This window comes from Pelmatolapia mariae, linkage group LG17, assembly GCF_036321145.2.
Source record: "Pelmatolapia mariae isolate MD_Pm_ZW linkage group LG17, Pm_UMD_F_2, whole genome shotgun sequence".
In the NCBI taxonomy this organism is placed as follows: domain Eukaryota; kingdom Metazoa; phylum Chordata; class Actinopteri; order Cichliformes; family Cichlidae; genus Pelmatolapia; species Pelmatolapia mariae.
Window position 1 is genome coordinate 6731567 of NC_086242.1, and position 15307 is coordinate 6746873.

General features: G+C 42.3%; 1 protein-coding gene across 4 annotated transcripts in view; it reads left to right on the forward strand.

Annotated features, from left to right (window-relative positions):
- Positions 1 to 839: 839 nt before the first annotated feature.
- Positions 840 to 15307, forward strand: part of strip2 (striatin interacting protein 2) — a 28182-nt gene continuing 13714 nt past the window's right edge. For 2 of the 4 annotated variants that reach the window (XM_063500750.1, XM_063500751.1), the window contains exons 1-5: positions 840 to 1129; positions 7073 to 7142; positions 11679 to 11753; positions 13601 to 13735; positions 13968 to 14088. In XM_063500750.1, coding sequence (XP_063356820.1) covers positions 1019 to 1129; positions 7073 to 7142; positions 11679 to 11753; positions 13601 to 13735; positions 13968 to 14088 — 512 coding nt within the window. In that variant the 5' untranslated portion in view covers positions 840 to 1018. Of the gene's footprint in view, positions 1130 to 7072; positions 7143 to 7199; positions 7293 to 11678; positions 11754 to 13600; positions 13736 to 13967; positions 14089 to 15307 lie in introns of those variants that run through there. The other 2 variants (XM_063500752.1, XM_063500753.1) reach the window with 2 other exon arrangements.

The following is a 15307-nucleotide window of genomic DNA, read 5'->3' on the forward strand; positions in this document are numbered from 1 at the left end:
AAGCTGCCTTGACCCACCTTTAAGAGAAATTAACCCTGATGATACCATTGGGATAGTTTTTAGACCAAACCTGAACTTTAGCCTGGAATTTATAACAGAAAATAGGAAACCTCGTCCTTGTGAAAACTGTCTGTAGGTACTTTGCAGTTTGTCTGCTACCATGAAACTAAACAGTTAATGTTTTTGATAAATCCAATTTGCCTTCCTAAAAAAATCGTCCAACTGAAATCACATAAAATTCTGAAAGTGAGTCTACTTGAGTTACATTTAGACAAGTTACCGCTGCTCCTCTGCCTTGCTCTAGAGTTCCTCACATCACTGTGTTTTTGTAGCTCCTTTGTTGCGTCTGCTGATCTTACACTTGGCCTGCGATGGATTTAACCACCAGTAAATTACTATTTAACCTTGAACTCTCTCACCTCCCCCACTGCCCTAGCCATGTGGCACAAGCCTGTTCTGAACTGTTCACTCCAATCATGTCATCTTAAGTGGTTTTTCCACAGTCAGGGGGCTGTGTGTGTTTCAGTCTGCAGGACAATCCCCTCACAGCCACACATCAATAATTCACAGGGGAAAGTGACAGGAGGTGAAATGACAAATGAAGATGCACACACATGAAGTGATCTGCGACAGTGACATCACAGCTGACGGCAGACTGTGTGGCAGCTCAGCAAAGGGTCTCCCAGGGATGCAGCAGTTATTTTAATAAGATGAAGGTGCTTCTAATACTTTGAGCCATTCAACCTCCACTTTAATACACTGACATCGTTTTGGCTCCATGTGGTCAGCTGATGCGACTCTCTTTAACTCCGCCCTCTCGGTTCGAGCAGGGACAGCGAATCAAACATATCGGGAGGGGGGGAGTCGCAACAGCAGCAGGAGGAGGAGGAGAAGATCCTCAACTTGGCTCTCCGGAGTCGGTCCCCCCCTCCTGACGCGGTGCAGTCTTGAGCTGTCCACCGGACCGGTATGCACTATCCGCGGAGGAGGAGGAAGTGAGCCGAGCCGACCGTGAAAGATGCAGACGGAGGACATGGAGGTACCTATCATTAATAACCTTAACGATAACGGCGACAGACAGAGGCCGAAAGGGAAAGATGTGTTCAAGGATCAGCAGAAGGAGTCAGAGGTAAATCCAAGTACAGCACAGCGGGCTCCCACAGCTCCTGGTACAGGAGCGCACTGGACGGCTGTGTGTGCGTACGTGTGTGTGTGTGTGTATGTGTGTGTTGTTGCTGGGAAGCTTTCAGATCAGCTGAATGTCCTTTCCATGCAGCGAGTCGTCGTCTTGGCTCGAGAGCATGCCTGCATGCATGCGGGCAAACGGCGATGTGTTATTTTGGCAGAGGCTCCTATAAATAACCCAGCAGTAATCCTACAGCGGTGCTCAGCGTGGGGGACTGCAGGTGGTGAAATGTGACTGCTGCTCCCAGGACCACCGAACGTAACTGCATATCATATTTATGTCCTCGTGGTGTCCTTTTGGCATCTGGAGTGCATCCTCCATTTAATCAATCAGAGAATCGGATCAGTTTTTGGCAGTCCGCCTGCCCCTCAGATGAGCATTTATTGGTTTTATTTGGTATCTTTGTGAAAGGAGGGATTTGGTTTAGTACGCTTTCTTGGAAACTGAAATAAAAGTGGCTGCCAGACAATAAAATATGTGCACATTTAAAATCTTTGAGGTTTGAACTACAGTATGAGTGATATACTGGTGGCACAATAATAAGCCGATGCTGGTCTGTCACAAATTTAGAATTGTTTGGGATATATATGAATGCTTGGGGCGGGTCAGAGACCTAATTTGGATGCTACAATCCCACTAAATGTACAGTTGTTTCCAGTCCCATACATATCACCAGCAGGTGCCCTCCTCTGCCTTCTAGCTAGCTCTGGAGGCTGTTATCATCCATTGTAAACTGATAAAAACAGAGAGGCACAAATGATGAAAATATGTAGTCAGCGTAAACGTTGTTAGAAAGTTTCAATTTGTAATGCGTTTTATATAAATGAGATTGTATTTTAACTCAAACTGCATCAAGAAATGATCTCCCTACACTATTAGACTATAATTGCCTTCTGAATTATTGCTACAAGTCAGGGTGGATCAATGCTTTCATGTCATTTGCACCAAATATCGATCCTGTTGCAAATCGAGACTCATCCAACCAGGCAATGTTTGTTTTTTTCCAATCTTCTGCCTGATTTTAGTGATCTTGTGCAAATTGTACCCTCAGTTTCCTCTTCTTAACCGGAAGGAGTGGGACCCATTGTGCTCTTCTGCTGCTTCAGCAGCAAAGATGCTCTCCTGCACATATTGGTTGTAACAAGTGATCATTTGAGCTACCGTTGCCTTCCTTTCAGCTTGAAGCAGTCTTGCCATCGGAGAAATCCCAGTAGATTATCATCTTTCTTCCCCCATTCTGATGCTCAGTTTGAATTTCCGCAGGCCGACTTGACTGCATCTACATGCCTAAATGTATTGACTTGTTGCCACGTAATTGGATGATTAGTTATTTGCATAAACAAGCTGTTGAACAGGTATACTTAATGAAGTAGCTAGCAAGTGTATGTAAATAGAATATTGACTAATATGTTGATATTAGAGCCTTTTTACTGTCTAAAAATTTGTACCTGCAAATCCAGTATGAGTTTGAGTTTGAACTGCTGGGTGTACATTGGAATCAGTTTTTTTACATCATTGCAGTATCCTTTTTTTGATAAAAAAGACTGAGGCGGTCCAATAGGTCCGGTGTATAAGCATATTTTCTGTGGTTTAAAGAGTGTTTAGAGCCACCATAGACTGCTTATGGGAGTCACCTTCTGTAATATGGACCTGTAAGCTGTAATCTCCTCCGCTATTTCTAAACATGACGCTGGCGAGGCTTGTTGTTAAGGCTCCCTCAGTGCTCGGCAGCTATAATTCATCCTCCTCATGAAAAAATTACTAGATGATGGACTTCATTGGTGGGGTTACTCGGTCCAGATACATAAGAGATGTTACTCAGAGTGCGTTGAAGCCGAAACCATTCAGAGTGCTTTGAAAGAGGACGCTGAATGTTTTTTGGGGGAACTAGAGCATATTTATCTTACGGTCATTGGATTGTGGGATTAGGGGGTTGGGGGTGAATGAATGAGGTTCCCTGGCCTCTACAGTTGAACCAGGAATCTCAAACCTTACTCAGTCGTGTACGTGAACTGTTTGTCTTTCTGGCTGGCTGGAGTGGTCATCGGTTGTCCATGTTGGCATATGTTGGTAGGAGAGGGGGCGTTCAGCCTTGACACTGCGCCCGGTGTTTGCACGCTGATGCGGTGTAGAGCGTGCAAACACAGGAGCCGTGCCAGTTCAGTTTGGAGCCGGGGCAATTTTGGTTATCAGCTGGCGGCAAAGAGAAGAGGAATGGTAAATGAGAGTGAATGGGGAAAAATGAAGGAGTGGAAGAGAGAGACTGGGTAATTGTAAGGAGAAATGGAAGAGTAGCAGCAGACGAAGAAGAGAGAGGAGAGGCATGAGAATTAAAGAGAAACATAAAGAGACATGTCATTTCGGTTTGGGCAGAGGAGTTAACTTCAGTTTTAGGGATGCCAATGGAGGACTGAGGGAGTAAGAGACTCAGTAATATAATCTATTTAAGTAATTTATTAAGGCTAATTAAGCCTAAGTGAAAGTGTTAAAGGCCTTGAAAACAAGTCGCCTCAATCACTTTTACTTTCAGGAGTGGGCTCTTGCATGATCACACAATTTTCAGTGTAAGCTAAACAGTTTGGGTTGTTTTTCTTGAATTTTTGTATATTTTTCTGCATAAAACTAATCTAGGAAATTCTTGCAGGTTCGTACGTGTCTTAATTTAGCAATTTTAAAATGAACTGCCAGTTTTAAGGCTGTTTGGTTACACTTAATGTTGTAAACAATTATTTTATTGACTAAGAAAACTAGTAATCATATGAATTTTATGCATTGTTTAATTATTAATGATGAATAATGTTGATAAAGGATGTTTTTGTAATAGCTGTAATATTATAGTAGCTACTAATCAGATGAATTTCACTTGATAAAAGTTGCCTGACAAAATAGTTTTTTCTAAAATATGTGTTTGTAATGCATGAAGTTAAAGAGAAGACCGAAAATAAGAACAAGTCCGAAGTAGGAATGTCACACTATCTATATCTATCTTATATATAAGGTTGTTGTTGGTACTAGTACCAGTAGAATTACGTGATTCTTGATACATAATTTGATAAATAGTGAAGAATAAATACATTATCCTATGTATTTAAACATAATATTAAAAAGTAAATTCAAATCACTGAAATGACAATATAGGGTTAATTTAAAACGTTATATTTTAACTTTATATCTCAAATTTTCTATGAGGTATAACCTTAGCTACATTATGTTAGCTTAAGCATTTTATGTAATGGTCGCTATTTGCAAGCATTTTAGCCTATGAACCATAGATGTTTTCACAACAGCAATGCCATCTGACTCAGACAAAACGGTAATGTGTATTTCAGGGTAAAAAGTCAAAAAACCTCCATACCCTAATCTCACTGCTTTTCCTATTGGCAAGTCTAGGCGTGGGTCTAGTTGCCAACTTTCGCGTGTAGTTTTTCCGTTCTTCTTCTTCAGCATGTAAGGACAAGAACACTTGTAGGTTTATGTTGCGCCTTTCAGTTCTTAAATCTCAGTACATGCCCTGCCTGTGATAGCTACAGCCCCCAAAACAAGAAAGAAAGAAACACTGTTGCGTTTTCTTAATTTTGGTATCAAAATGTAAGTCTGATTTGGTGACAGCCCTAGTCAGAAGTATTCATCCTGTAGTAAGTATTATTTTTTTTGTATTACTTACCTTAAAACTATAAGTTAGATTTAGAGCCTAATAGACATGGGAGTTTTAAGACGAATACCATGCCGATAATTGACGTAAATTCGATATTTCGGCCAATGTTTTTTTTTTTCTTTCAGACGCAAAAAACATAAACATACTTCTCTAATATTTGTTATGTTCATTTATTTATAAGTCTTTGGATTCTTTAATTATCTTGGTCCTTAAAAAACAATGATTTCATTGTCAAAGATTACTCCTTTACCTTCCAAACAAATGTTTGAAATAGGGAAGTTGCCCCCTGGTGGACAAAATGTGCAGCAACAACAACACTCAAAACATGGTTTAAAGGCATTTCTCCCATCTATTCTTTACTTTTGGCCGAGCTCTAGTTAGGGTCTTGTGGTGACACTAATTTCTCTCCTCTGCTCTCCTGGGCTTTCTGTTGTGTATGTTTTATCATGTGGGCTTGTCTGTGTGTAAAGCACTTTCCCACATACACTAACCAGAGTGTGGTAATGTGAAGACATTAATACTCAAGGTGTAGATGACTCTGTAAATTACTGTGAGTGCCGTAATTCCTCCCCGGCAAGTGTTAATCCATCTAAAATGATGATATGGCTCTTTTTCATAACTGTCCCTGGAAAATAAAACCCAAAGCAATGAGGAAAAGCTGCGCCACTGTCACCAACATCCCCCTAGCTTTGGTTCACCCGCCCCCTTCAAAAACAGACAGCCAAGGATAAACACTACAGAGCCTCCCTTCTGTTGCTTTAAGGGTCACGATAAGCATTTTTCTTCAATCATTCTGACTCCCAAGTGGTTTTCATTTCCTGGTTTACAACTGCAGTAATGACATCAAATCGTGTTGCTCAGGCTCTCGGTCATAAACAAACTGCCATCTGATGTCCTGCATATTCTACTTTCTGCTGACTTGGTTGCAGCAGGTATTTATAGGAGACATGGCAGCACACAGTTATTTAACCAGGATGCCTGACTCAGAGAGCAGATCCTTATTTACAGTCCTGGACCGGTCCCCAGGGCGGTTTGCACAGGGTTAAACACGGCTCACACCCTTAGCCTGAAGCTTGCCGGTGCTGCCAGGAGCGTTTCTTAATTCTCATTAGCATAACATGAATCTTTTATAATCCCTGTAGAGAAATTTCGCTTCATGTTATTATCAAGCACAACCCTTTCACCACTTTGTTCCTACCCTTACAAGGTTTTAAAAGCCTCTCTGTATGGCTGCATGCTACTTACTGTTCAGTGTGTCTTGGTGCAAGTTAGTAAGGTGTCATTATGTGTACTGTGCATCCTGTTTCCCTGCAAATGAATTTGTTTCAAAAGGACAGTGACTGCAGGCCTTTCTGCGAGCTTATCTGCCCATCTCCCTCTGTTGTGTGCGTGCGTTTATATGCTTACCCTCCCAACTTTGGTTTTACTTGTTTAGATGTTGAGAAAGGCTTCATGAAATGCATTCATAATTTATTAGGTCTGTCTTGGTCATTAAGCTAGCTAGACAAAAGAGTCTGAGGCTGCTGGGAGTGTTGTCAGTTTGGCGAGATCTCGGACAAAGTTACATTTTCCAGTTGTCTTGCCCTAAGGTTACGCTCTAAATATGACTGTGTGTGTGCGCGGGTGCGTGGATCACATACTGTTCAAACGCTCACAGATTTTGAGTGTTGCGATTGCGTGAAACATAGAAAATGTGTGCAGCCTGTCTCGTGGGTATTTGTAAATCACAGGGTGAGGCTAATGTCAGAGCTTAGAGAGACCTTTTCCTGGATACAGTGGATAATCTGCTTTGATATGGGGGTGGGGGCATGTTGACTCCTGTGCCTTCTCTTTCCTCTTGTTCTGGTGCTGGCTAGGGAAAGCCTTCTCTGACTGTTCAATTAGGCTGATTAAAGCAGTAGCTGTGTGCGTCCATAGAGAGCACCTGTAACCATGACTGAGTGGCTCTGCGTAAGAGGATCTGAGAGGAAAGATGTAAATGACTAATCAGCACTGCCTGAAAAACCAGCCACCAGTAAAAAGCCATGGTGAGTGTGTGTGTGTGTGTGTGTGGGTGATGTGTGCATGGATGTGACTGCAAACAGAGTACATAGTAATTGTAGGTGTTGGGATATGTAAATATCCCACAGTATGTTTTTGCATCTATTTCAATGTATGTGGGTGTTTGGGGAAACTGTGATTAACTGAATTCAGCTACATTATGTGTGCTAATGTGTGTTTTGCTCTTGCAGAGCTCCATGGAGTCTCCAAACCTGGAGTTTGAGTACGGAGACACAGACACACTGACTGCTGAGCTCTCTGGTAAGACCACAGACCGTCATCCGTTGGCTTTGGACTTTGTATTCGAAGCCTCAGAAATACCGTTTTGACCACCGCTGTGCTTTTGTGGCCGTATTTGAATGACAGGTGCGAAGTTTCACCCATCAAAAATGGAGCACAGCCATCTGCATGGTCAGTACCACACAGCAGGCCATATTACTTGTCAAACGATTCCAATAAAATTACTTTAACAGCCACCAAAAGCGAAAACACGATGCAGGTGCAGATCAGCGATTCGATTGACAATCTGTGTTGGGACACCTGTCAGTCGAAAAGCTGCCAGAGCAGACTTACAGTCATGTGAAAAAGGAACATTTTCACAGGGCTCGATGCAGTGCTGTGCATCTTGTCTGTGCATAATAAATATTCTCCATTGGGGAGGAATTTTGGCTCACTCTTCTTTACACCGTTGCTTCTGTTGATTAAGAGTCACTGACGTTCATTTATACAAAGCTCTCTTAGGGTCCCACTGCAGCATTTCAGTCAATTTGAGGTTTTGACTGGGCCACTGCAGTCATTCTTTGATTCTTTTCTTTTCTTTTTCAGCCATTCTCTTTGTAGATTTGCTGGATTGTTTTGGATCATTGTCCTGCTGTATCTCTCAGTTTTAGCCAAGCTTTAGCTGTCAGACAGATAGCCTCACACTTGACTCTATACTCAGATATGGACTCAAATGTCGAGGCCATTTGAGTACAGTTATGTTTAGAATACAAGTTTGAGATGATCTGAGCTTTGTGACATGGCGCAGAACTTCAGAACATGGCTAAACAATATTGGAGTAGGCTGTCACATTTAAAAGATACTTTGTCGGTACTAAGAGATCCAAAATATGCCAAGAAAATATCCCCCAATCTTTTAAGCCCAAACCAACCTACACAGAGGACTTTGTGGTTGATCTGCCTGCAAGGTACCCAGGTCCTGTGGCTGCAAAACAAACCCAAATCATCACCCCTTCACCACCATGCTTTATAGTTGGTATCAGATGTTTGCCCTAATATGCTGTGTGTGCTTTCCACCAAACATGGTGCTGTGTCTATTACAGTCAAACGTCACCTCAAACACTTTATGTTGTAAGGCAAAGACCCTACAATGATACAGAGAAAACCCCAGCCGTGAGACAACCCCCTCTGAGTAAGCACTTTGGTGACAGTGGGAAGGTAAAACTCCCTTTTAACAGGAAGAAACTTCCAGCAGAACCAGGATCAGGGAGGGGCAGCTGTCAGCTGTAACCGGTTTGTTCAGATGCAACTTTGCAAATCTAGCGTTGAATAGCAGGACCTGGCTGCTTCTTTTTCTCTTAATTCTTATGGAAGCAGTGAGTGTGGACTGTATAGACTGCTGTGAAAACTTTCTCATGACCGCAGATCAAAGATCTATGTCTGCTTGTTATGCATGACGGAGCTCTTCGCCCACAGAATTCCTACGGTGACACCCCTGTTTCTACTTAGCATAGGAACGAGAATGTGCCATTGATTTGAAAAATAAATCAAACATCCACATTCCTCAGGATCCTTTCAGCTGTTTTATGTTACACATGCAAACAAAGAGAGTCGGCGAAAACAGCGATGAAGGCGCAGAACAAAAATCTTTTGGTGTGTGCTGGTATTTTTTTTTTCCACGCACAGAAAAAATGACTAACACTAATCATAAACACTGTGATTATTCATTCAGAACCGCAGCATCTGTGTAAGCTGGTAACAGCCTGTACTTGACTTGGAGCTTGGTTAATAACTCCCACAGAATTCAACAATGTTCAGAGATGTTCCTTTCAGGGCCGAGTACAAAAAGATTATTTAGAGAGCATATTATTTATTTTCTCCGATCCAGCTGGTGTGCTGAGAGAAACGTTGAATAAGCGTGTCGATTTGAAGTCAGAATGATGGTCCACCTGGTAGATGGCAAACGGCAGCTGATTTGCCAAAAAGGTTAGTCACACACAAACGGGCAAGACAGTCACCGCGGCTTTCTGCCGACAGCTCCTCGGGGTAAGGGAATGACGACTGCTCCGAGAACAGGAGGAGACGCGTGACTGTGTGACGAATCTTTAGACTGCGCATGAAACAGACCGAGAAGGACAGCCGCTCAAAGCATCAGAGCATATAATAAACATCATACGGTTACAATAATGTGAAGGGGATACATACAAACCTGAATTTTCATTATTATATTATAACTTACGGCAGAAAGTAATTGATCTCCTTAATTATATGCAGCATTTATAGTTTGTCATATGCATGTGTGCTTTTTGTGTTGTGCATAGTGGGCTGCAAAGTCGTCCTATTTCATTCTCCTGCTGGTCTTGATGTAGGTGTCTTATTATAAGTGTCTCTATAATATTGAAAGGTCCTTAAGCTCTGTAAAAATCTGGGATTTCCGAGTTACATTTGTTGTTTTTCGCTGTAGATGGAGGTGTATCTGTGTCTTGACCTCACCCGTCGAGCGTGGGCGGATGGATATTCTGCCAATTCATAATCTCTTTTTAGGGCTAGATAGCACTCTAATCTCTTTGGCTTTTAGTAGATTGCGGAATACGTTTTCTTTGCACTGCATTGTTATTTGGGTTATTTTAATCGGTGTTTGCACAGCACTGTTGTTGTGAGGCTTAGCTCTTGGTTTTGCAGGGCTTTGGAATGAAGGTTGTCTAGAGAGATAGATGCAGAGTGATTTTAAGAAAAAATCGGAATTTTTGCATGCTTGTTGTGGTTACTGAGTAATGTGCTACTTTATTAGTTACACCTTGCCAGTACTGAGTTGGACCCCTTTTATCCTTCAGAATGGACTTAATTCTTAGTGGCGTCGATTCAACAATATGTTGCACATTCACCACCACATCCACACTGTGCTCTCTTCTATTGAGTGACATTTAAATGCCCACACCGCCATCACCACAAGCCTGAACCACTGACATAAGGCATGATGGATCCTATCAGATTGTTCATGACAAATTTTGACTCTACATCCAAATATCGTAGTAGAATTTGAGTGTTTTTCCAGTCTTCTGTTGTCCAGTATTGTTGAGCCTATGGTAATTTTAGCGTCTTCTTAGATGAAAGGAGTGACACCTGGTATGGTCTCCTGCTGTAGCTCATCTGCTTCAAGGTTTCATGTGTTCAGAGATGCTCTTCTGCATACTTTGTTTGTACTGATTAATTATCTGAGTCACTGTTGCCTCCCTATCAGTTCAAAACAGTCTGACATTCCTCCTCTGACCTCTTGCATCAACAATGCATGTTCTTCCAGAGAACTGCCGCTCACTGGATATTTTCTCTTTTTCAAGCCAATCTCTGTAAACCCTAGAGATGGTTGTGTGTGAAAATCCCATTAGATCAGCAGTTTCTGAAATACCGTACTTAAACCAGCTCATCATCCACAAACGGCCGTGCCACATTCAAAGTCACTTAAATCACCTTTCTTCCCCATTCTGATGCTCAGATTGTACATCCACAGTCATCCAGACTGTGTGTAATTCATTAAGTTGCTGCCCTGTGATTGACTGATTAGATGTCTGTATGAAGTGAGGGAAGATTTGGTGGTGGGTCTACCTTGGGACTAACAGATTCCTACCACGTAAAAGTGCAGTGTCTGTTGGACTCTCATTCAGATCCATCCCTAGCTCTTTACAAACCTGTCAGACGCACGTCTCTGGGTATGACTTTACTGTTCTATAATGGAGGAACATCTTATCATCACGTTTATTTATATGTACATTATATGAAGCCGGAAATGGATTTAGACTTATGATGAACACGTTTTCAATTAATTCTTTGCCTCCAGTGTTAACAGTAAATTCATTTATTTAGTTAGAGCTTATACAAGTCTGCATTAGGCCAGACAGACTCAAAAACCTTCTGAAAATCAGTAAAAATGTGGATTTCTTTTCTATCAAGGAAATCTAGGACTCTTGGGATACTATGAAATAATTCATCTGGACAACTGCTGACTGAAATACCACAGCATGGTTTGATTTATCCAAGCCTTTTGGAGCAGATGCCACAAAAACATCCCAATTGCATTACAATATTGAACAGCTTCAACACTGCACAATGCAGTTTAGGGAGTGCTGGATTTGAGCATTTCATTTTTAGCCCTTAACTTTAAAAGCCCGATGGGGTATTGTCGTCAGTTCACCGGGCCGGCAGCATGGACGCACGCAAGTTTGTGAATGTGATAACGTAAGAACAAGTTGACGTAGGAGCTTCAAGTTGATACCATAGGTGAATCTACTAAAAATTTCGGACGAGTTTGAATCTCGGTGACCTCAACAGTAAAAGTCAAGGTCAGAGGTCAGGTTTTCTCAAAATCTTTTGATTCAAGAACAAGGCGCTGTAGGATTTCGAAGCCGCTACTAGGAGGCTCATCTTTCTTCTGATGTATTCTTTTCATTCTCTTACTCTTGGGGAATTATTAGCGGGTTTAAATTGCTTCTCAAGCTCTAGAATTAACTGGAAATTGGTTTTCCATCACTGAGTGGGTTATAGTATTTATTTCATCCCTGATTGTATTCTGTTGTGTCCACAGAGCTCTACAGTTACACAGAAGAGCCAGAGTTTGCCCTCAACAGAGACTACTTCGAGGAGGACTTCAGAAGCCATGGTAGTGTGTGTGTGTGTGTGTGTCCCTTCAAGTACCAGAATTACAAAATTGCACTTGCACACTAAAGGCTGTAAAAGCAACGTGTTCAGTGAGCTGCTGTGGTTTACAACCTGACCGGTGAGGTGAGGCGAGGCGAGGGTGAGCAGACACATCAAAGCTCTGCTCTTTTAAGCTGTTCAAAGAATTGATATCCCTACAGATTGAAGGGGCCACCCTTAAAGCATGTGATTAACGTTTGGTTATCGAGAACAAAGCGGCTTTTCCAGTCTGTACGTCGGCGTTATTATCAGCCTGACAGGAGATCGAGCTTTAATACGGTGTTGCTTTATCTGCTTTTGTGTGGCAAATTGCATTAAATTACGTTTTTCCTGTTGAGCAAGAAGAAAAACTTTCTTCTTGATTTATTTTATTGTGACAAAGTCGGGTTTTCTGTATTGAGGGAGGTATTATTTTTAGGTTTAGGGCGTTACATCAAGTCCTGCAGAGACGGTGTCGAGGCGCCCTTTGTAGACAGTTTGAATCAGAAGAGAGTGGTCCTCGCCGTCTGTCACTTTCCCTCCATGCTGTGTGATGATAAATAGCAGAATTAGATGAGAGCTTCACTGTTTTATGGAGGAATAAAGGACAGAGCTGCCTGTTTGCATCACTGGCTTTCCATTAGTGTTTATATGTGCGGTTTCCTGTTTGACTCGTCCTTTTTGTGGAAGTTTTAGTGTAGCATGTGAGAGCGGGGGGTGGGCTGCTGACGGGGCGCTCATCAATGTTTTATGCTGCTACCCTCCCAGTCACTCTCATGAATTACAGTTATTATCAAGGCACATCTAATTGATGGTCTTTGCTGTTTAAAAAAAAGGGACGTTTTCTGTGATCTGTGCTGAAATTAGAACGTTTTTTGTGTGTTTTCCTTGCACAAGTGAGAGTGTGTTAAGTTGAAAGAGATCAGTGAGGATGCTTTACTCCTTAATGCTTATTACTGCCTGTCTAATCAACTGAAGAGTCTAAGAGTAGAAGATGGGAGGAAAAAAATGCCATAGTCCTTGCCAGAGACTGAGTGCATTTCTGCAGTGCTGCTGTTTTTGTAGTTGTTTGAGGTGCACTCAGACTCAGTTTTTGCTAGTCTTAAAAATAGTGTTTTTTTAAAGCATACATCAGGTTTCTCCTCATTGCTTTCAGCTATCTCCAGAGCTAATACAGTGAGCCACAACATACAAGTCTGCCAAAATATCTGAATATAATGGATTCCCAGATGGCAGAACTAACAGCTACTTTTGCAGTTGGCTAAATTAATTGCATGCACGGTACAGTGCAGTAAAATTAAAGCTGGAAATTTGCAGTTTAATCACATCTTAATTGTTTGATATGTAATCCACTGTGATGAAGAAAACACCTAACGGAAACAGGAAATGATAAGTACCTCTTTTGTGCAACAGCCAATGAGAATCCAGGGTTTACAACATCCATGTTACTATAGGAAACAGCTTTAGTGCAGCACGTAGCAACTGCATCATTCCTTGACCGCAGCAAACCAAGGTACGAGGACTGTGTCATTATTATAAAATTATTTATATTCTTGTTAGTTTGAAAAATTAACTTTCCTGTAGATTCAGATTGTTTTCAAGTTTCTTTTCCTCACTTTTTCCTCCACTCGTGAGTTTGTAACAAGAACTTTAGCATCTCTTTGTTTTCCTCTCATTTTTCAATCCTTAAAAAAATGCCGCAAAGTACATCAAAACTTTGAAAAAGTCGACACAGATACACTCGGAGTTCTCTAAGGCACAGAAAAAAAATACACATTACATTTATCTGACTGCAACCTTGAACCTTTTGTTTCTGTGTCCTTTCTGCAGCTCGAGGCAGGCGGTGGATCGAGCTGACGGTGGAGGAGCAGAGGGCGTACGTGATGAGGCTGCTGGACGCGCTGGAGGTGACGGACAGGGACAAGAGGCTGAAGGTGGCCAGGGCCATCCTCTACCTGGCTCAGGGTGTGTGGGCTGCACAAAATACAGGCCTTTTTCACAGCAGACATTTAGGTTTTAGAGGAAACGCACATGTCTTGCTGTTAATATTAACCATGGCTAAGTCTTCAACAAGGTCGTGACAGTGAGCCAGAATGCACAGTACCTGAAATAGAATGATTTCATTATTTACACCGGTCACTGCTATTCTGCCATCATTTGCTTCGAATAGTCATCACTTCTCGCCTTGTTTCTCCAGGAGTGTTTGATGAGTGTGACACAGAGGTGGATGTCCTCCACTGGTCCAGGCACAACATTTTCCTGCTCTACGACATGGGCATCTTCACAGCACTGCTGGAGCTGCTTAGCATGGAGATGGAGTGAGTAAGACACCCTGGTTATAAATGTAACATTGTTCTTTATGCAGTGCTGCAGGGATGTTTCCAGGCTGGGGTGCGAAGTGCGCCTGGGGGAGCAGTTGCTCCGTCGCCCTCCTCTCTCCGCCACTAGAAGCGCGATGCCTGCCTCGTGGGGCTCATGTTTGTGGCACCTTGTGCGTTGCACGGCATGGGTTTTTTTTAACAGGGCGGTGTCCGCCGTCGTGTGGAAGGCGGGCTATTCTTGTGGATCACCTCAGCTGCAGTGCCCGTTCAGGTCCCCTTCGCTGGGGCGCCCCGGCGGGTTGACTTAGAACTGGTGCGGACCAGGGGAATCCGACTGTTTATTTAAAACAAAATTATCAAAAATAATAGAAAAATGAGAGAAAACTGAGGTACAAACCTCTGTCCTATCGCAGATTTATTATAAGAAAAGTGGAGATTCAAACAAGCTTTTTATGGGCTGGCATAGAAGCATGCTGCTGCCATCCCATGACCCTTTGTAGACATGCCCCTGCAGTGCAGTGAAAATTTTTGCCCCATTCTTGATTTCTTTCTTTTTTGTTATATTTCTTACTCTTACATGTTTCAGATCATCAATTTTTAACATTAGACACGTATAAACTAGTAAATACAAAATGCAGTTTGTAAATGATGATATCATTAATTGAGTGAAAATGCCAACCTCGTCTTGTGTGAAAAAGTAATTGCCTTGTAAACACAAATACAAGTTCACGTCTTAGTCTAACTCCGAATAAGTAAGGGAGAGAGGGGCTAGCATTCCCTGGGGATCAGAGAGAAAACAGAGAGAGAGAGAGAGAAGCGAGGAATATGCAGACGCTGATGAAGATGGTCAGCCAGGCAGAGATGAAGCTGAAGCTGAACAGACAGATGGCTGTGATCTAATCATAAATCCAGTCCATCATTTGATGATGTGGTCAGTTAAAGATGACTAATGTATGCAAACTTGCCACTTTAGTTACATGGTCATGTACAAATGTAATGACACTGGGAGCGCATTGTAACTGGATACATAGCACTACACCTCTGTTCTTCATTACTTCAGAGAGGCAGAGACACACAAAAGGCTGCTGAGGAGAGACTATAGGTAGCGCGCCGTCTGTGATCAACAGACCCCTTCACTGGGAACGCGGCATGACAAAGGCTCTTTCAAGCCAGCTTTGTTGCTGCTGGTGTCAGCCTCAGTTGGGCTTCAGTGCTG